Source organism: Panthera pardus, unplaced genomic scaffold (genome assembly GCF_024362965.1).
Source record: "Panthera pardus isolate Hobbes unplaced genomic scaffold, ASM2436296v1 HiC_scaffold_24, whole genome shotgun sequence".
Lineage (NCBI taxonomy): Eukaryota > Metazoa > Chordata > Mammalia > Carnivora > Felidae > Panthera > Panthera pardus.
This window is the reverse complement of record NW_026526810.1, coordinates 102,604,918-102,628,080: the sequence shown is the minus strand read 5'-3', so window position 1 is coordinate 102,628,080 and position 23,163 is coordinate 102,604,918. Positions and strand designations below refer to the sequence as shown.

The 23,163-nt window shown below is 39.1% G+C and overlaps 1 protein-coding gene and 1 pseudogene across 1 annotated transcript in view; both read left to right on the top strand.

Moving 5' to 3' along the window:
* Positions 1–23,163, top strand: part of ESR2 (estrogen receptor 2) — a 68,641-nt gene that overhangs the window by 18,621 nt on the left and 26,857 nt on the right. The window contains exons 4-6 of the mRNA XM_053889491.1: positions 9,885–10,001; positions 21,415–21,714; positions 22,098–22,236. Coding sequence (XP_053745466.1) covers positions 9,885–10,001; positions 21,415–21,714; positions 22,098–22,236 — 556 coding nt within the window. The remainder of the gene's footprint in view (positions 1–9,884; positions 10,002–21,414; positions 21,715–22,097; positions 22,237–23,163) is intronic.
* LOC128773105 (U4 spliceosomal RNA) lies at positions 9,522–9,709 on the top strand (annotated as a pseudogene).

The following is a 23,163-nucleotide window of genomic DNA, read 5'->3' as shown; positions in this document are numbered from 1 at the left end:
AAGGTGCTTTGGCAGTCCTGTTGTCTGTAATGGCTCTCTTTGCCTATTGTGGGCTGAGTTGGGTCTCTTTGTTGTTAGTGAGCCAATCTGGGGCCACCTTGGCTTGAATTGAGTCAGACCAGGCATTTGCCAGAGATGTGGTAGCACTGAACTACAGGGCACTTTTCATGAGTTGTCCTTTGAGAAGCTTTTGTTGGTGGGTGGGGCCAGCAGTTAAGACCAGATGTCTGCCTCCAACCCACTGCTGGGGCCACAATTGGACTGGTGTGGTGATCTTTCCCTCTCCCCAGGTCACGAGTCACTTTGGAATGGTGCTGGCCCCTCTCAGGGCTGCTTGTACGCTGTCAGGCTTGTGACACCTCTTTGGATGGGCTCTGGCCAAGGGCGTATTAGAGAGGGCAAGTCTGCAGGAGAACATGGGCCATGGCAGGCCTGCTGTTAGCAAGTTATATAGAGGGTATTGGGACTGTGCTGGTTTTTGCAGGTGTCTGTGTGTCTAGGCTGGGGTGTGGGGGAGGGGAATGGCTCCCCCACCAGCTCCTTTGTTCCTGGAACAATCTCCCAATGATTCCTTCCACTCTAGCACACACTCTGAGATTAGTAAACAATCTCCCTTTCATATACCCCAGGCATTTTTCAAATAGCTTCTTCTATGCTGTACTTCCATGGGGCTGTTTGTTGTGCTGTCTCTTTAAGGGCAGGGTCTCCATTTCCTGTTGCCTTCCCAGCTCTCTCAGAGTCAAGTGCGCTGATTTTTAAAGTTCCACCTGTTAAGCCCCCCTGATTGTAAGAACTCATGAAATTACCCCCCTCTGGTTTTCAAAGCCAGATGTTAATGGGGATTTGTCTTACCTGTGTGCATTCCCCATACTTGGGGTGCCTGGTATGATAGTCTGTTCTTCTCCCCTCTCCCAGCCAGTGGGTCCTTCCCATGCTGTGGACAGTCCCACAGGTCTGTTTAGCTCCTGACTACCGTTCCACCCTTCCTACCCTCTTCATTGTGGCCTTTTCTCTACATTTATCTGTGGAGAGTCTGTTCTGACAGTCTTTGGGTCATTTTCTGTATTATTAACACAGACGTGGGTGTTATCTAGTTGTATCCTTGGGACAAGGTGAGCTTAGGATCCTCCTATTCCACCATCTACCCCAGAAATCCCTAGTTATAACCCTTGTGAAGAAAAAGCTTGGAAAAAATTTGCTTATTAGGAATTGCAAAGATTGTTTCTTCCTTTGACTTATGTTTAATATTTGGCATGTGTAAAAGTCATGATGGTAGGATGGCTCCTGACCAAATATAGAGAGGGTGAAGGGTACAATTTAGTAGTAAAGAGTTGCCTTCCTGTAGATCCCTTGAAATTCATCCTGCTGTATAGATGGCCACCTATTTTCCTGATTCCTCCATTCAGTAGCTCTATGACTTTACCTTCTAGTCTGTTTCTTCCTCTGTGAAATGGAGATACTTACAAAGTTATTCTAAAAATGAAATGGAGTTGGTTATGTGAAAATATTTGGTCATGTATAAACATTATGCAAATTTAGGATATTCTAGTTGTTTCCTATCTCTTCTACATTGAGATATCAACATCCTTTACCTTTTCTTTGTATTTTTCTTCTAATCCTAATCTCCTTTAAATCTACTTCCTTTAAAACCTTCATAGTTGGGTGGATGAGGGCCCTCTGCCATTTCCAAACTTAATTTTCTCATTAAAAGAAGAAAGCATCACAGATAAAGAAAGCATATGTCATCGAATTATCAAAACATAAATTATATTGTTTGCTTATTTATAATTGCTTTTATACACCAAGCTTTTCATTCTGTATTTAATATATTTAGTGCTTAGATATTTTTATTTATGATAATTGCAGTAGATTATAAGGCCAGGTCCACTGCCCTATTATATAGTAAGAACAATTCAGATATCTAAAATTCAGAACTGAACTCTTGATATGATGACAGTTCTCTATCTTGTTGAGATTCCAGAATGTTATTCCTTAAGGAAATCTTGACCTAATACAACTAACTATATCCTTTGAAAAAGATCCTTTTTATTTGCTGTTGGGAAAAAAATCTCTACCTGAAATATCTTTGAACCCTTAGACTATGGCTGATTACAATAATAAGGGAGTTTCCTCTCCTTTCCATATATCATTCCTTCCCACCACATGGGTCAAGGAACTATTGGGAAAGGTGAAAGAAATGTCACATTGTAAGTGTGCAGAAGGGAAAGAGGTAGTGCTCTGTGCCCTTACAATTGCTTAATGTATAAATGATCATTTTTTTTGGACTCCATATTTTTCACATCCCCTAATATAAAATGTGTTGCAGCAACCAAAAATGGACACTCAATTCTTTTTGTATATTGAATAAGAATGAAATGTATTTATCATATTATCATTATTCATGATAAACACTCTCAACAAAGGAGGTTTAGAGCATATCTCATCGTAATAAAGACCATATTTGAAAAACCCACAGTTAACATCATGCTTGGTGGTGAAAAACTGAAAGTTTTTCTTCTAAGATCAGGAACAAGACAAGGATGTCCACTCTCCCCACTTTTATTCAATGTAGTACTGGAAGTCCTTGCTAAAGCAATCACACAAGAAAATAATAAAAAGTCTCCAAATTGGTAAGGAAAAAATAAAACTTTCACTACTTGCAGATGACATGATATTATACATAGAAAACCCAAAAGTCTCCACCAAAAACCATTAGAACTGATAAATAAAATAAATTCAGTAAAGTTGGGGATACAAAATTAATATACGGAAATGTGTTGTTTTTCTATACACTACTAAATAGCAGAAAGAGAAATTAAGAAAACCATTCCATTTACAACTGCACCAAAAATAATAAAATACCTAGGAATAAACTTAACCAAGAAGGTGAAAGACCTATACTCTGAAAACTATAAAACACTGATAAAAAGAAATTGAAGATGACATGAATAAATGGAAAGAGATTCCATGCCGATGGACTGGAAGAACAAATATTGTTAAAGTGTCCATACTAACCAAAGTAATCAGTCGATTCCCTATCAAAATACCAACAGCATTTTTCACAGAACTAGAACAAATAACACTGAAATTTGTATGAAAGATCCTGAATAACAAAAGCAATCTTGAGAAAGGAGACCAAAGCTGGAGGTATCACAATGCCCGATTTCAAGATACATACTACATACCTATAGTAATCAAAACAGTGTGGTACTGGCACAAAAACAGACACACAGATTAATGGAACAGAATAGAGAACCCAGAAATAAACCCATGATTATAAGATCAATTAATCCTTGACAAAAGAGACAACAATGTACAACGGGGAGAGAACATTCTCCTCAATAAATGGTGCTGGGAAAACTGGACAGCTGCATGCAACAGAATGAAACTGGATCACTTGCTTACACCACATACAAAAATAAACTCAAAATGGATTAAAGACCTAATGTGTGTGAGACAGAAAACCATAAAACTCCTCGAAGAAAACATAGGCAGTAATCTGACATCAGCCTTAGCAACGTTTTTCTAGATATGTCTCCTGAGGCAAGGGAAACAAAAGCAAAAATAAACTATTGGGACTAGACCCAAATAATAAGCCTGTGCACAGTAAAGGAAACCATCAACAAAAGAAAAAGTCAGTCTGCTGAATGGGAGAAGGTATTTGCAATGATATATCCAATAAGTGGTTAATATCCAAAACATATATAGAACTTCTACAACTCAACACAAAAACAATAGTAATCCAATTGAAAAATGGGCAGAGAACTTAAATAGAAATTTTTCCAAAGAAGATATACAAATGGTCAATACACACATGAAAAGATATTCAGCAGCACTAATCATCAGGGAAATACAAATCAAAACCACAATCAGATATGGCTGAAATAAGTCAGTCAGAATGGCTAAAATTAACACACACACACACACACACACACACACACAAGAAATAACAAGTGTAGAGAAAAGGGAACCATCATGTACTGTTGGTGAGAATATAAACTGGTGCAGCCATTGTGGAAAACAATATGGAGGTTCCTCAATACATTAAAAATGGAATTACCAAAAGATCTAATAATTCCACTATTGGATATTTAACCAAAGAAAACTAAAACTCTAATTCAAAAAGGGATAATGCACCCTGTGTTTATTGCAGCATTACTTACAATAGCCAAGATATGGTAGCAATCTAGATGTCCATCAATAGATGAATGGATGAAGAAGTTACACACACACACACACACACACACACACACACACACACACACACACACACAGTGAGAGAGAGAGAGAAAGAGAGAGAGAGAGAGACAGAGAGAGAGAGAGAAATATTACTCAGCCATTAAAAAGGATGAGATCTTGCTATTTGTGACAACATGGATGGATCTAGAAGGTATAATGCTAAATGAAATAAGTCAGACATAGAAAGGCAAATACCATGTGATTTCACTTACATGTAGAATCTAAAAATAAAACAAATGAGCAAAGAAACAAAAAACCAGACTTTCAAATACAGAGAACAAACTGGTGGTTACCAGAAGGGGGTGTAGTGGGGGATGGGTGAAATAAAGGGAATGAAGAGGTACAAACTTCCAGTTATAAAATAGTCACAGATGGGGCGCCTGGGTGACTCAGTTAAGCATCCGACTCTTGATCTCACGGTTCATGAGTTTGAGCCCCGTGTCAGGCTCTGTGCTGGCAGTGTGGAGCCTGCTTGGGATCCTCTCTCTCTCCTCTCTCTCTGCCCCTCCCCTGCTCATGCTCTCTCTTTCTCTCTCTCTCAAAATAAACTATTAAAAACAGATCATTTTAAAATAAAGTAGTCACAGATGAAAAATATAGCATAGGGAATATAATCAATAATACTGTAATAATGTTGTAAGGTGACAGATGGCGACTACACTTACATGGCCGGCACTGAGTAATGTATAGAATTGTTGAATCAAAATGTTATACACTTGAGCTTTTGTTTCCCAGCCATGCCTGTGGTCTTACCACAGCTTGTTTGTTCTGGATTCTAATTCTCTTTTATTCCCAAATAAACCAATCTTCCGGTTGGAAAAAAAAAAAAGTTATACACCTGAAACTAATATAGCATTGTATGTTAATTATACTTCAATAAAATAAAGCTAAAAAAAGGAAAAAAATTAAATGTATTTATCTTAGTCAATTTTCTTCACATTGTTTTATTAAATAACTTTATTTTCATTGATTTTTTTAAATATGGGAGGTTATTTTTTTAGTTGAATTTGAGATACAATTTACATATAATAAAATTCCCCTATTTTATTTGTATAGTTTTATGAATTTTGAAAATACATGTGGTCATTTAACCACCACCATCATTAAGATATGGAATGTTGCCATCAGCCCAAAAAGTTCCCTTAGGCCCATTATGGCCAATTGTCCCCCAACCTCCCAAGGCCCTGTAACCATCGATCTAGTTTCTGTCCCTATAGTTTTGCCTTTTGCTAGAATGCCCTATAATTGAATCGTAAAGTATATAATCATCTGTGTATCATTTCTTTCATTTATCATGATGCTTTTAGGATTTACCTGTGTTTCATGTACAGTAGTTCATTCCTCTTTGTTACTGGGGATTATTCCAGTATTTAGATGTCCCACAGGTTATGTATTCATCTGGGTTGTTTCCAGTATTAGGCTATTTTGAATGAAACTTCAGTGAATATTCATGCATCTTCCTTTCTCTAGACCTAAGTTTTTGTTTCTGTTGGGTAAATACCTAGGAGTAGAATTGCTGCTTGTATGATGAGTGTATGTTTAATTTTATAAGAACCTAACAAACTGCTTTCCAAAGTGGTTGAAACATTTTGTATTCTCAACAACAGACTATGAGACTTCCAGTTGGTCTACATCCTTGTAAAAACTTGATATTGTCAGCTATTGAGTATACAGTTGTGTCTCATTGTGGTTTTAATTTGTGTTTCCCTGATTAGTAATGATTTTGAGCATCTTTTCATGTGTTCATTGATTTTTTTTCTCTCTATATATAACCTATTAAGGTCTTTTATATACTAATGTTTTATTCTGTTCTATTGTCTAGTGCTTCATTCTTATAGAAGTACCACCACATTATTTTAACTATTATAGTTTTCTTTTTTTTTAGTATAATTTTATAATGCATTTTAATACAAGCCAGTATAAATATCTCCTGTTTTAAAAGTATTCTGGCTATTTTCCTTGGTTTATTCATACATAGGAATATTAAAATAATTTTATTAAGTGTCCTCCCATCCATAATGTTAAGAAAAGTGGAGACTTTGTTAAACCTAAGAATTATTTTGGAATAAATCTTTTTAATAGTCTTCACATCAAGAATATGTCTCCATTTATTTAGGTCTTTTATATCTCGTATACAGTTTTGTTACACACATATGTATATAATACATTTCTCAGAGGTATTTCTGTAAATTTCATTCTTTTGGGCTATTTCTTTTATGTCCATATATAATAGTAATACTATTCTATTCACTTTAATTTTGGTATTCATATGAACCTTTTATCATTGTCTTTTGAAAGTTAAAATCTTTTTGAGTGCCGCTCAAAGATCTTTAATTCTTTGTTTCTTACAACTTTGGAGTCTGAGCTTTCAATGGGAAGCTCTGACAGCTGGTAGGTTATACAGCAGATTCCTTATCTTGGAGGCACATATTCCATTACTTGGGATTCATTTGGCCTTGAAGCCACAAAGGATGTCCTGAGGGAACAAAACACAAGGTTGATTCCTGCTGTTGAGGGATAAGCGTGCCAGGGAGGGTGCGGATGATAAACATTGCTCTATCGTTGAAGTGACAAAATCGGGAAGCTGAACTGAGCTTAAACTCAGATCTTCTGATCTCAGTCCAGTGCTGTCTCTCCCCTCTGTGCTATGGATATGAATGATGACAGGTATTCAGACTCAATAATTTTGTAGAGTATACAGATAACCTTTTATCTGTATACAGATTATAAAAAGCACATTTTCCTATACAGCTTTATATCTTTAAGAATTAGCTACCTATTTTGCTTTGAACTTTTCTGTCAGTTCTGTTAGTATAGAATAGCATGCCTCTCAGGTTGTTGCATGAAACAAGAAAACCATTTTATTTAATTTTGTTGGAGACGGAGAGAGAACGTGAGTGGGGGAGAGGGTTAGAGGGAAAGGGAGAGAGAGAATCTTAAGCAGGCTCCACACTCAGCACGGAGTCTGATGCAGGGCTCAATGTCACGACCGTGAGATCATGACCTGAGCTGAAATCAAGAGTTGGACGCTCAACCAACTGAGCCACCCAGGCGCCCTGAGAAAACCATTTTAATACGTGAGGTAGTTCGTATAGTTTAAGGACTTTTCTTCCCTTTTTTGCCAGAAGTGAATTCAATTACCCTGGCCTTCTTGTATAAGACATTTTCTAGGCTATTTTTATTTAGTGTGTTCATATTACTATGCTTTCTCATTGTTTTTAAGTAAAATAGTCTTTTAAAATGAGGTAAAAAAGTGAACCTTTCATTGTCCCTTAAATGCTTATTGTTATAAACCTCTATAAATCCAAAAAGGGTAACATCATGTATTATTCTTTGAGTTTTTAGAAGGTCCTTAAAAGATTGATACCTCTATGGAAAGTACTGTGTGGTTACATTTACCTTCTAGCCATAAAAGATTATGTTTTAGCGGACAATTGAAAATTTCTAATTGGGAATGTATCATGACTTTTAGCATATAATTTATTTTTGAATGTTTTAAGCGATCATAAAAGCAATAACAAGTAATTATCTGTTCCTTTAAAAAAAGATTTATACCATACCTCATATTGCCTCCTACTCTTGTGTGTGTGTGGAACCTGTAAATATGAGAGTTGCTTCCTTGGTTAGGTTACCTGATATGGCAAGTGGTGATGGGGGAGTCTTGTGATTATGCTATAATTATGTAAGACTCCATCATACTGGAGTGGAGAGACATGTGGGAAGTCAGAGATATGCCCCCCTGCCCCCCCCCCCCCCCCCCCCCCCCCCCCCGCCTGGAAGAAAGCAGACATCATGCTGTGAACTGCTTTTGGGAAGGGAAGTGGTTCCTCTATGTGTTGTCAACAGCATCCTGCTGACAGCCAGCAAGAAAATGAGAACTTCAGCCCCACAGCTGCAAATGGCTGATTCTGCAAACACCTTATATGAGCTTGGAAGGGGATGCTGAGCTTCATATGAAACCACAGCCCAGCCAACACCTTGATTGCAGCCTTTTGAAACCCTGACTAGAGTAAGCTGTGCCTGGATTCTTGACTCGTGGAAATGAGATAAGTGGGTTTGGTTTTAAGTGTGTAAGTTTGTAGAAATTTATTACGCATCACAGAATACTAAAACCATAACCTTAAGATGATTCAACTGAAGTTACATGTTTTCTTTTGTAGAATGGGGATGATAGCTCTTTCTAGGGAAGTTATGGGATTCAATGAAATGTTGATAAAGTATCTGGGAATCAGTACGTTGTCAGAATGTTGGTGAGCCAGGCTTCCTGTGTGTGGCCGGGATGAAGGTCGCTTGAGAGGGCGTTTGCATCTCTTCGAGAGCTGTACAGTCTCTGCCGTTGCTGCTACCCCAGGCTGGTTCAGGAAATGGTGGTAAAGCCACAGGCAACTGAATTTCAATTTGTGTTTGGTTGAACAAGTGTTACTGGAATCTACCTAAAGTGGGAGAGAATTATAAAATTCGATTTCGGTGTAATCGTGGAACAATGTCTTTTTGCTCTAGGGGTCGGGTAGGGTGCATCTATTTCACAAGGCTCAGCTCTGAACTCTGGGTGGAGTTCAGCCTGCACATTTCCTTATTCTCCTTGGACCAGCAACTACCCGAGGCATTTCCTTTTTTTCAAAGGGCCTCTTCTTGGCTCCAGCGGCCAAGCCAGACTGTTGGAATATCCCATCTACTTACATACTATTGGCTAAACCAAGTTTCATGGCCACACTCAACGTTAGTTGGTAGGCGAGCACACTTTGGCTGCTCTAGTGCACTGCAGGGTCACAGGGCCGCGGGAGGCAGTGGCAACTGAGAACAATAACCACAGCCAGCCTCAAGTGGCAGTTTTTTTGGTTCTTCAGTTTGCTAATTTCATTATCCCCTTAGTGATTAGTTTCGCTCTCTTATTTGACTATGAATTCCCATAAGGGGCGCCTCGGTGGCTCAGTGGGTTGAGCGGCTGACTTTGGCTCAGGTCATGATCTCACAGCTTGTGGGTTTGAGCTCTGGGTCCGGCTCTGTGCGAACAACTCAGAACCTGGAGCCTGCTTTGGATTCTGTGTCTCCCTCTCTCTCTCTGCCCCTCCCCCTCTCACACGCTGTCTCAAAAATAAATAAACATTTTAAAAAGTAAAAAAAAAAATCATGTTAAATCCCAAAGAGGGATATGTATAAAAGAATGTAAGCAATTGAATTTGGTGACCTGATACACAAGTACTATCCTTGAGGTGTTCTGTGATTTGCAGAACCAATTTCAGATGACTGTCTTACTTTCCATGTCCAAAGGAGAATATTTCAGCTTTGCGCAGTGGCAGAATTGTAGCCAATGAGGTGTATCCGAGGCACGATTATTGCTAATTGAAACCAAAGGAGAATATTTCTAATGTATCTCTTGAGAATTCTAAAAACATGCAGAGAATAGCCTAGTGGTCAAAGAGTAGGATATGGAGATATTCCTGGATTTTCTATACTCACTAATAAGGTGCTTATGACGCTGAACTTTGGCCTTTGTACCTATACCTATCGTTAAGAAGATGCCCCCTACCTCTCAGCTGGGTAGCATTATTGGTGTTGTTGACCAGGAAGACATGTAATCAAAATATTGTAACAATAGCCTGCCTTTTTTGTTTTGTTTTGTTTTGTTTTTTCCTCCGTTGTAGGACATAACGATTATATTTGCCCAGCGACAAATCAGTGCACAATAGATAAGAACAGGCGCAAAAGCTGCCAGGCCTGCCGACTTCGGAAGTGCTATGAGGTCGGGATGGTGAAGTGTGGTGAGTGTTCGCTTCCTGTTTCATTTCATCGTATGGGGGGGCGTGCCGATGGCTCTTTCAAACAGGACAGGTGGGGGAACTGGGGACATGTAGCCTGGATGGGAGGAGAGTTAGGACTTGGTAATTATCATCAAGTATTTGTACGCTGCCACATTGGAGGGGGCATTAATGTATTCGCTGTAGCTGCCGAGGACAGAGCTGAGGTGAACAGGAACGAGTCACAGGAGGCACATTTTGGCCCAATATAGGGAAGAACTTTCTACAGCTCAGGTGGTCTGACGACACAGTAGACTGCTGCTGGGTTTAGGGAGCTCTAGAAACCAAAGTGCTCAAATGGGCTGGATGACCATCTGCCCAAGGCCTTGCAAAGTCTAAGGATGAAGTTCAGATAAATGTCCACAGTCAAAGCTGTGACAGAAAAGTAGAGTATCTTGTGGGTTACTTGGAGAGCTATGGGAAAGATTCATGCCTAGCCCTGTATTAGCTTTCTAGAAAAGGTACATATAGGTGTCAGAAACATGATAGAACCATGGAAAGCACACAGAACGTAGATTCTGTTGTATGATGATATCTATGTACGCATATATGCGTATAAACATACGTATGTGTGTGTATGCACACATACATGTATATGTACATGAAGAAGAAAGAAAAATGGGCACATTAGTATAACATCTGACAGTAATGCGTACCTCCTGCTCTCTCCACCTGGCTAACTTTTGATTCCCTGTCTGTACACACTTGCATGTATATGTACTCACAGCAGCTCTGCCCGAGTTTTCCTGTTATTCTCTAGTCAGTATTTTGCCTGTGGTTAGTTGTAATTTCTCTATTTAAAAAATTTAAAACAAAAGTCTCTTTTCACCCTGACAGTCTCTTAGGAGCTCTGCCTTTTGAATATTCTCTCCTTTTTTGTATTTGCTATGATATAGGACCTTTAATTTCAATATTTATAATTTCTCTTTTACATAGACTTTTATATATATATATAGACTTTTATATATATATATAAATGTATATATACACATATACACATATACATGTACACATATGTGTATATATACATATATATATGTGTGTGTATAAATATATATATATACACATTTATATATACATGTATAAATGTATATGTGTGTGTGTGTGTGTATAAATTTATTGTTTAATTCACTTCCAAGTTAGTTAGCATATAGTGTGCAACAATGATTTCAGGAGTAGATTCCTTAATGCCCCTTACCCACTTAGCCCATCCCCCCCTACCACAACCCCTCCAGTAACCCTCTGTTCTCTATGTTTAAGAGTCTCTTATGTTTTGTCCCCCTCCCTGTTTTTATATTCTTTTTGCTTCCCTTCCCTTATGTTCATCTGCTTAGTATCTTAAATTCCTCACATGAGTGAAGTCATATGATATTTGTCCTTCTCTGACTAATTTCACAGCATAATACCCTTCAGTTCCATCCACATAGTTGCAAATGGCAAGATTTCATTCTTTTTGATTGCCAAGTAATACTCCATTATGTGTGTACACACACACACACACACACACACACACACACACATATATATATATATATATATATATATATATATATATATATATACCACATCTTCTTTATCTGTTCATCTGTCGATGGACATTTGGGCTCTTTCCATACTTTGGCTATTGCCAACAGTACTGCTACAAACATGGGGGTGCATGTGTCCCTTCAAAACAGCACACCTGTATCCCTTGGATAAATGCCTAGTAGTGCAATTGCTCGGTCATAGGGTAGTGCTATTTTTAATTTTTTGAGGAACCTCCATACTGTTTTCCAGAGTGGCTGTACCAGTTTGCATTCCCACCAGCAGTGCAAAAGAGATCTTCTTTCTGTGCCAACATCTGTTGTTGCTTGAGTTGTTAATGTTAGCTATTCTGACAGGTATGAGGTGGTATCTCATTGTGGTTTTGATTTCTATTTCCCTGATGGTGAGTGGTGTTGAGCATTTTATGTGTCTGTTTGGACATCTCCAATGTCTTATTTGGAGAAGTGTCTATTCATGTCTTTCGCCCATTTATTCGCTGGATTATTTGTTTTTTGGGTGTTGAGTTTGATAAGTTCTTTATAGATTTTGGATACTAACCCTTTATCTGATATGTCCTTTGCAAATATCTTCTTCCATTCCATTATTGCCTTTTAGTTTTGCTGATTTTTTCCTTTGCTGTGCAGAAGCTTTTTATTTTGATGAGGTCCCAATAGTTCATTTTTGCTTTTGTTTCCCTTGCCTCTGGAGATATGTTGAGTAAGAAGTTGCTGCAGCTGAGGTCAAAGAGGTTTTTGCCTGCTTTCTCCTCTAGGATTTTGATGGCTTCCTGTCTTACATTGAGGTCTTTCATCCATTTTGATTTTATTTTTGGGTACGGTATAAGAAAGTTGTCCAGGTTCATTCTTCTGCATGTCGCTGTCCAGTTTTCCCAGCACCATTTGCTGAAGAGACTGTCTTTATTCCATTGGATATTCTTTCCTGCTTTGTCGAAGATTAGTTGGTCATACGTTTGTGGATCCATTTCTGGCTTCTCTGTTCTGTTCCATTGATCTGAGTGTCTGTTTTTGTGCCAGTACCACACTGTCTTGATGATTACAGCTTTGTAATACATCCTGAAGTCTGGGAGTGTGATGCCTCCAGCTTCAGTTTTCTTTTTCAAGATTGCTTTGGCTATTCGGGGTCTCTTCTGGTTCCATGCAAATTGAAGGATTGTTTGTTTTAGCTCTGTGGGGAATGCTGATATTATTTTGATAGGGATTGCTTTTTCTTTTTCTTTCTGTATGTAACAGATAAGGCACCTCATCTGGCTATATTATAGTAGAGCAGAAGTCCTCTTATTTGATCACACTTCTCTGGCTTTATAATCACTGATGTTTCCTGTTTTCTTTGTAAGACACCCTGCCAATGCCCATGAGCTCCCCGTGTGTATTGGTTACTCTTTAAAACGTTCAAGCATTTCTGTTCCCACCACTTTAGTTATAGCCTTATCAGTAACCAGTAGACTTTTTCCAAAACCTATTTCTACTCATTGTAACTGTCAAATTATGTAATTTAATTAGAATTTATACAAACATGAGGGGCGCCTGGGTGGCTCAGTCGGTTGAGCGTCCGACTTCAGCTCAGGTCACGATCTCGCGGTCTGTGAGTTCGAGTCCCGCGTCGGGCTCTGGGCTGATGGCTTAGAGCCTGGAGCCTGCTTCCGATTCTGTGTCTCCCTCTCTCTCTGCCCCTTCCCCGTTCATGCTCTGTTTCTCTCTGTCTCAAAAATAAGTAAACATTAAAAAAAAAAAAGAATTTATACAAACATGAAATATGAGTAGGAAAAGATATCATTTCTGTGAAAGCTTTGAATACAACCGTAAAGGAGGGACACCAGGCTGGCTCAGACGGTAGAGCATGTGACTCTTGATCTCAGGGTCGTAAGTTCAAGCCCCACATTGGGTGTAGCACTTACAGTAAAACAGCAACAACAACAACAACTGTAAAAGACTAGTAGCTGTTGAGTTAGGTATGAATGAGATTGTGGCGGGGGGGGAAATCATAAACCTAGAAAAATTCTGAATTTGGATTGCTTTATGAGTGCCTAAGTTCTTGCTCCGTTGTAAAGAAGTGGAAATTGGAAATTCAGAGGCTGTGCATCGTGGATATGGTTTATGTAGGAAAGTTACTTGTGATTTAATTGGCAGATGTGCTTAAGGAGAAAGATTTGGTCCTCTGACAAAAGATTACAAGTTAAGTGTTTCATATTTTAAGTTAACATTTTAAGGTGAGTGTGTATTTTTTAAAAAGCTATTTACAATTTAGTCAGGATAAGAACACTTTTATTCTACTACAGGTAGACAGGTGTACCTGGACAGGTGTAGCCCTGGTGGTTTGGGACCAGGGCAGGAGCACATGATAATCCGCCTGCAGGGGGCGGTGTATGCGGTGGGAGAACAAGAGGACAGGACTCCCGAGGGTTGAATTTCCTTTTTTGTCTTATTTCTTGCTATCTGTGACTATGCTCAAACCTAACGTTTCTGGCCCTTGGTTTTCTTATCTCTGAAAAGAAGATATCTGTTTCACTGAGTTTTGTGAGGAATACATATGAAAAAAAATATAAAGACCTAGCACAGTGTTTGGCACTAAATTTTAGTTTTCCTTCCTTTCCCCTCCCTCTTTGAAAAGCTCATATAAGTTATGAGGAGTTTTGATACAATACGGTCTTGCAAGGCAGAGTACAGAGATGTACTTTAAAACATCTTTCTGGGGCGCTTGGGTGGCTCAGTTGGTTAAGCGTTCAACTTGGGCTCAGGTCATGATCTCAGTTTGTGAGTTCGAGCCCCGTGTCAGGCTCTGCACTATGAAGCCCGCTTGGAATTCTCTCTCTCTGTCTCTCTCTCTCCCCCCCTCTCTCTGTTCCTCCTCAACTTGTGCTTTCTCTCTCTCACAAAATAAATAAACTTAAAAAAAATCTTTCATGATACCAACTCAAAAGAGATCTGCAACCCCATGTCACAGCAGCATTATTTATTTGTTTGTTTATTTATTTATTTTTAAAATTTATATCCAAGTTAGTTAGCATATAGCAGCATTATTTATAATAGCCAAAGCATGGAAATAACCTAAGTGTCCATTGCCAGATGAATGGATAAAGAAGTTAGTGTGTGCGTGCTTGTGTGTGTGTGTATAAAAATGGAATAGCATCTAGCCATTAAAAAAAAAGCCCACAAAGAAATCCTGCCATTTGTGACAACTTGGATGAACCTTGAGGGCACATGCTAAGCGAAGTAAGTTAGAGAAAGACAAATACTGTTTGATCTCACTTACATTGGAGTCTAAAACAAAAACAAAAACAAAAACCCAAACTCATAGAAAAAGAGATCGGATTTGTGGTTACCAGAGGCAGGGTGTTGGGGGAGAGGGAATTAGAGAAAAGTGACCAAGGGTACAAACTTCCATTTTACAAGATAAGTTTTCTGACATAATGTACAGCATGCTGTCATTAACACTGCTGTATGATAGATATGAAAGTTACTAAGAGAGTAAGTCTTAAGAGTTCCGAAAGAAAAAAGAAATCTTTTTCGTTTTTTCCTTTTTTTTCTTTTAACTTTCCCTCTTTATTGCATCTATATGAAATGATGGACGCTGACTAAACTCACTGGGGTGGTCATTTCACAATATACATAAGCCAAACCATTATGCTGCATACCTTAAACTTACACAGTGATATATGTCAATTATATTGCAATAAAATTGGAAAGAAAAATCTTTCATGGAAAGGAAAACCAGAGAAAAGGTCATTAAATTTGGCCAAAAAGAAATTGGGCAGGGCTCTCTAAGAGAAAACATTTTATCATCTTTGGAGATTGCATGCTGAGATGGGTTGATGTGCAAACATCTGGATATATCGCCCTTTACTGACCACAGAGAAGGACCATTAGGAGTGAACTTTCTTAACTATGCTTCCCTCCTTTTCCAGCACTCTTCTTGTCTGTCCTCTCAATAAACCCTCCACCCATATTCTTCCTTCCTTCCAGTCTTGGAGGAGTAGAGACTCCACCTGCACCATTTCCCTTTTATTCAGAAATTTTGTCTTTTCTGTTATCACCGTTTTCTTCACCAATCTTGGGTTTTCTATTGAGGTTTTAATATGGTTGTTTAAATGGTGGGAAGATGCTCACCCAGACTTACTTCAGGGATGAGGCTTTGTTGTAAGGATACGCTGAAATGTAAATAGCCCGGAAAACAATCCAAAAGGCCATGCATTTGATCTCTAGAGATTCCTGTGTTGGGAGAATAAATCTGTATCTTTAGATGCCGTCTCTCTATTCATCTGCTGTATATACACATGACAGGGATTGGATAGGGATGTGAGACAAAGTAGTAAAACTGCCAGCTTTGGATTCAGACAACTGCTTTCACTATTTTCTAGTTTTCTACCCTGGGCAAGTTATTTGAGCCTTCTTGTGCCTGGCCCCTCCCCTGTATCTTGGAGATGCTAATAGCCCCTGCCCTCTAGGGCAGTTTTCAGAATGAAATAATCTATATACATTGTACAATATCTGACACATAGAAGCTTCCAGTAGCTGTGAGCTGTCATTTTGATCATGTACCATTATTATCATTGTTGTCATTGTCATCACCATTGTCATCAACATCTTTTCACTGGGGCTATTTACCACTTTCTATTTTTTTTACGTTTATTTATTTTGAGAAAGAGCACGCATGCATAAGTGGGGGAGGGGCAGAGAGAGAGGGAATCGAGAGAAAATCCCAAGCAAGCTTCCCACTGTCAGCACAGAGCCTGATGCAGGGCTCGATCTCATGAACCATGAGATCATGACCTGAGCTGAAATCAAGAGTCGGGCGCTTAGCTGACTGAGCCACACAGGCACCCATATTACCACTTTCTAATATGGAGCACTCCTGTTTGGTAGAGTTCTTTATCACGCTTCCTCAGAGCCACACTGAGTGACTGCCTAGATTCCAGTGTAAAAGCCGTGACACTAGAAATATCCTTGGTAGAAAACAGTGAGTTCCTGGTTGAAGACTATTTTATTGATCTGGAATCCCCAGGACTCTGTACAGAGCTCAGTATATAGGGCTTTGTCAGTGAAAGCTGATCAAATAAATTTGAGTGTGTGATTCAAAACCTTTCTCTTTGTATGTTAACCTGTTTCCTCATATACTCTACAAAAAGGAGATGTGTGATCAGGCAGGTGCTTTCTTAAACCAAACATTTTGTTCCTTTTTACCCTGGGGGTATAATTGATCTTAAATAATACCTATTGCTTTATGTCTGATTACTAACACAATGAATTATCTCTATATAGATAGAGGCCTTCCTTCTAGTTTGATTAGCCAAGGATAAGAAGAAATTCAGATAACTTTTCTTGGGAGCAAGTAATTTAAATGTACTCATACCTCTTAACTAATATTTCTTTTTAAAATATGGACAACTGAATTTAGTAAACAAACATAATGGTAGGAATATAGAAACTAGGCATTTTTCAGATATTTTAGTTTTTTTGTGTGTGGGGGAAAGTTGTACCCATGCTCATGACATCCTGACTTATAATATGTCTTTCTTAATTTTCGCTTTGTATTTTTGTCTTTAACCAATGGATTTCAAATTTTTTTTTTTAATGTTTATTTATTTCCGAGAGAGAGAGAGACAGAGCGTGAGCAGGGGAAAGGCAGAGAAAGGGAGACACAGAATCCAAAGCAGGCTCCAGGCTCCAACCTGTCAGCACAGAGCCCAATGCAGGGCTTGAACCTACAAACTGCGAGGTCATGACCTGAGTTGAAGTCGGACGCTTAACCCACTGAGCCACCCAAGTGCTCCTAACCAATGGATTTTTAGAAATTCTTTTGTGCTAAACTTTACAGGGGCCTGGGTTATATTTTTGTTATTTCTTGTGATCAGAGAATATGATCTATATGATACCAATTTTAGTTAAAATTTTATTCATGAACTAGTATGTGATAATTTTGTTCAAGTGAATTGTACAATCCAAATGTTCTGTATTCTGCCTTTCCCCTTATTGTTTACACTGTCAGTTGCTGAGAAAGATACATCAAAATACCCAAATAGGGGTGCCTGGCTGGCTCAGTTGGTGGAGCATGAGACTCTTGGGGTTGTAGGTTTGAGCCCCACGTTGGGTGTAAGGATTACCTAAAAAACCTTAAAAAATAAAATATCCATTATAATAATGTATTTGTCAACTTTTTCTCTCAGTCACTTTTTCGTGTTACATTTATAGGTTGTGTTTTCTTATCGTTATTTATTTATTTATTTATTTTTATTAAAAAAATTTTTTTTTAACGTTTTATTTATTTTTGAGACAGGGAGAGACAGAGCATGAACAGGGGAGGGTCAGAGAGAGGGAGACACAGAATCTGAAACAGGCTCCAGGCTCTGAGCTGTCAGCACAGAGCCTGACGCGGGGCTGGAACTCACGGACCGCGAGATCATGACCTGAGCTGACGTCGGCCGCTTAACCGACTGAGCCACCCAGGCGCCCCTCTTATCGTTTTGATAAGATAAGAATTATCTAAGTTTAGAATTATTTATCTTCCTTTTATAATCTACTGATGAGGCTTTAATAATGATTTGTGCCTTACAGTTTATATTGTCTGATATCGATAGAGTAACTGATTTATTTCATTAATTTTTGCCTGTTATTTTTTTCTATCCCTTTGTTTTCAGTTTTCTGTGTGTTAGATGTATCTCTTACAGCCAGTCTATGTCTAGATAAAAAAAAATATAATCTCAGAGTTGCTCTCAATTGATGAATTTAGTCTATTTATGTTTATTGTGATCATGATATTTGAATTCATTTCTATCATTTTATGCTTTAAAAAATTCATCATATATTTTCTTTCTTTCCTTTTTGGAATTGACACCATTTTACTGTTTTATTTTTCCTCTTCTAGTTTGGAAGTCATACATTCTGTTTCAATTCTTTTAGTGACAGTTCTATTTTTAGCATGCATTCATGAGAATTCAAGCCACTCTCTCTAATTGATGTTTCTCTTCCCAAATAAACAATCTTAGAAAGGTCTAGCCAAAATTATTCCTCTCTCATCTTATTTGTTATTATCCAGTATTTGGTGCTACCTTATTTCTGTACCTCCAAAAATCAATTGTTATTATTTTATACATTCTATGTTTATTAGGTTTCCTCTCATGTTTAACAATTTAGTTTCTTACCACTGCACCTTGAATTTCATTGCTTTTCTTGGGTTCATGTTTCTCCATCCCAAAGAAACAGTAATTATTTCAAAGGGGGTATGAGTGATATATCTTTTTAACCTTTGCCTAACTGAAATGGCTTTAATTTATCCTCACTCTTGAATGATAGTTTATCTGAGAATATAATTCTAAATTGAAGGTTTCTCCCTTCCCCCACCATCTTAAACACATTATCCCATTGTGTTTCTGACCCATAAACCTACAATAACTGAAACATATTGAGACCAGCAGAGGAGTAAAAACATATATATACATATGTGAAACATATATGAAACAGAGAAGACAATCCAGAAGAAGAGACCTTTATACATATTTCTTAAATGACATGGCATTTTATAAAAATCTGTGGGAAAAATTTATCCAATAAATGCTACTGGGAAAATTATACATCTGTTTGAAGAACATAATATGACATGATACAAACATACATAAACTTCCAAATAGATTTGAACCACAAAAGTGCTTAAAGAAGATATAAGAAAACATTGGTATAATCTTGATGTGAAACAAAAGACCGATTTGGCTGTGTACTAAAGCTTCTTATGACGAGAGATACCATGAGTAAAGTGAAAAGATATATAACAAGGCAAATATGGTATATAAGAAAAGTTATCTATAGTTCCTAAATAAACTTCATAGGTTTCTGGGGGTGGGGGGAAGAACAAAAGAAATAAATAGGCAATATACAAGTAAAAGAAATATAAAGTATGGCAAATGTATTAGTCAACCTTGCTAGCAATTTAAAAAAATACAAAGTGAAATGAGGTTGGTTAGTCATTTGTCAGATTAGCAAAGATTAGAAATTATTTTTAATGTCCAATGGTGTTATGAGGAGATAGGAAGCCCCTTAAAGTATCATTTGAATTATAAATTTTAAAATAGTTTTGGAGGGGGCATCTGAATGGTTCAGTTGGTTAAGTGTCCGACTATGACTCAGGTCATGATCTCACAGTTTGTGGGTTCGAGCCCTACGTCAGGCTCTGTACTGACAGCTCAGAGCCTGGAGCCTGCTTTGGATTCTGGGTCTCCCTCTCTCTGTGCCCCTCCCCCACTCACACTCTGTTTCTCTCTCTCAAAAATAAATAAAGATTAAAAAAAAATTTTTTTTTAACATCTATTTATTTTTGAGAGACAGAGAGAGACAAAGCAGGAGAAGAGGAGGGGCAGAGAGAGAGGGAGACACAGAATCTGAAACAGGCTCTAGGCTCTGAGCTGTCAGCACAGAGCCCGATGTGGGGCTTGAACTCATGAAGCATGAGATCATGACCTGAGCCGAAGTCAGACGCTTAACCGACTGAGCTACCCAGGTGCCCCCAAAATAAATAAACTTGAAAAATAAAACAATAAAATAGTTTTGGAGGGGGCCCCTGGCTGACTCAGTCTGTAGAGCATGTGACTCTTGATCTCAGGGTTGTGAGTTTAAGCCCCACGTAGAGATTATTTAAAAATAAAATCTTAAAATAGTTTTAGAGGGTAATCTATCAATAATCTTAAATGTGTATATGCCTTGGTTCAGCAACTTGACTTCTTTGAATTTATTTTAAGGGACTAATTGGATACAGGTACTCATTTTCATTGTAATATGAATACTAGCAAAGAAATTAGAACCAACCTAGATTTCCATCAAGGGACACTTTAGATAAATAATGCTATATTCATAAAACAGAATGCTATATAGGTTTTTAAATTGTAAAATGACGCCTTTCTAATGAAAAGAAAAAGGTTTAAATAGTATATACACACTGTGATCTAAATTTTGTGTATGAAATATGCAAAAGTAAATAGCATTAAAAGAAAACTGAAAGAATTTATGCCAAAATTTGTGCTTTTCTATATTTTTCAGGATTTAAAAAAATTTATTACTTGAAATATATTTATTTGTGTAAATATATAAAAATGCATGTGTATATGTGTAAGCACACACAAGTACATGTGACTATTTTCAGAATGTATTATAAAAGTGTATTATTTGATAACTGTTTGGAAACATTAGTGTTCATTCAGTTCCTAGTTTTGCCTATCTTTTGTCTGAAGAAAACTCCTAATTCTGTGGTTTGAAAACTGAGGTTATGTCAGCACTCTTTTTTTTAAAGTTTTATTTATTTTGAGAGAGAGAGAGAGAGATGAGCGAGCACACGAACAAGCGAGGGAGGGGCAGAGAGAGACGACAGAGAGAGAGAGAGAGAGAGACAGACAGACAGACAGACAGTTCCAAGCAGGCTTGGTGCTGTCAGTGTGGAGCCCAATGCAGGGCTTGATCCCACGAAACAGGAAATTATGACCAGAGCTAAAATCAAGTCAGACGCCGAACCCACTGAACCGTCTAGGCGCCCCGTCAACACTCTTTAAAAGAGAAATCGATTTCGTCTCCATAGGTAATCTTGAAATGGGAGACCTTACGTTCATTTGGGCTACTGTCCCTGAAACGTCCCGTTTTGCTCTTGCTAATATAGTCACAAATGTAACCATCTCTGGTACACGCCCCACAGGTTCCAGGAAGTAAGTCAGGCTTCTGTTCTAAGACACGCTGTGGGGACAGGCTCGGGTCTTAACCACGGCGTCACGGCCTCGCTCTTGCCCCGGCGACTCGGGCGCCTCGAACGCCGGGTTGGCGAAGCCACGGGAAAGCACTGTGTGATCGTCTCTCCGGTTTAGGTTCCCGGAGGGAAAGGTGTGGCTACCGTGTCGTGCGAAGGCAGAAGAGCTCCGAGGAGCAGCTGCGCTGCGCCAGCAAAGCCAAGAAAGCCGGGGGCCACGTGACCCGCGTGAAGGAGCTGCTGCTGAGCGCCCTGAGCCCCGAGCAGCTGGTGCTCACGCTCCTGGAGGCGGAGCCGCCGCACGTGCTGGTGAGCCGCCCCAGCACCCCCTTCACCGAGGCCTCCATGATGATGTCCCTGACCAAGCTGGCCGACAAGGAGCTGGTGCACATGATCGGTTGGGCCAAGAAAATCCCAGGTAGGGCTTTCTGGATCTCAGCTCAGTGCAGAGGACTTTAAAAAATATCTAACTAAAAACGATCTGTTCCAGCTTTCTGTTCTTCCCTGGCATCTGTCTGGGGGGGGGGGGGGGAGCTGTGAGCCCAGGTAACTGTCCTTTATAATCTTCGATGACTTGTATTAAGTCTGTAGAAGGAGTCCAAGGCCGGACGTTGTGAGTTGCACACGCAGAGTTCAGAGTTTCCTTCCTTAGGGCAGCGTGTAGCCGCAGCTTTAAAACGTTGGTTGTTTTCTCTGTGTCGTGGGTGTTTTCGTAGCTTGTGAAAACTTGCTCTTGTTTTCACAGACACTGGGAGCCGAGGAGGAGGGTGGGTGTTTCTCACGGCCTCTTGCTTTCCCCAGGCTTTGTGGAGCTCAGCCTGTATGACCAAGTGCGCCTCCTGGAGAGCTGCTGGATGGAGGTGCTGATGGTGGGGCTCATGTGGCGCTCCATTGACCACCCCGGCAAGCTCATCTTTGCTCCCGACCTCATTCTGGACAGGTGAGAGAAAAATGCATTGCGTTTCTCCTCCCGACTTGTCTGAGCCCCGGGCGCTGCCTCACACCTCACACCTGAAAGGTCAGTCAAGAGGATGATAATGTCATGAGCTCCCTCACCAGGTCAAGAGCCCAAGAAGGAGAGCATGGGTACTAAGATTCAGTGTCCTGTGACTTATCCTTACCCGCAGTGGGGTGACATTTACAGGTCAGACTATAAGAGCCCCTATCTTGCAGAATATGTGGCTAGTAAGTGTGCAGGTCAACTTAGATTTTTCAGCATTAGAAATTTCATTTTCAGTTTATAATTTTAAGTTGCCCTGCTGTTCTTTCCACTTGTGGGGACCATGCCTATCTCTTCCTGGACAGGTGATAAAATTCTTACAGATCTGCAGTTTATTTTAATGTGCTTTGACTCTAACTGCACGCTCTATAGCATTTTTGACAGTAGCAGTGGAAGGAATGGTTATTAAAACCAAACGAAAGGTAATGGAAATTGGGGAATGATAGCGCCAATGCCATCACTCGATTGTGCCTTTTCTTTTAAAGATGGTGCAGAAAAGGAACCAATTTTTAATTGACTCAGGGGAACTGTTCATGGAGGAAAAACCAGAATATACAACACTAAAAATGTTAGTAGGAAAAGTGGGACACTTTCTTGGAATACATTTGAGCAGTTTGAAAATCTCTCCATGGAAATGGATTTCCACGTTCCTTATTTTGAGAAAGTTCTAATGTAGAATGTTCAGTCACATTTGACTCTGTGCACAGTGTAGAAGGAGCCATTATATGAATGGAAAATGTCTGCCCCCAACTCTTGGAACTGCCTGTTTAGATCATCAGGAGACCCCCGTGCACATGTTACACAGATGAAAAGTGATGCCTCTAAGTTGTTAGCACCCACTCGCCTCTTGTTCTGCATGACACCGTT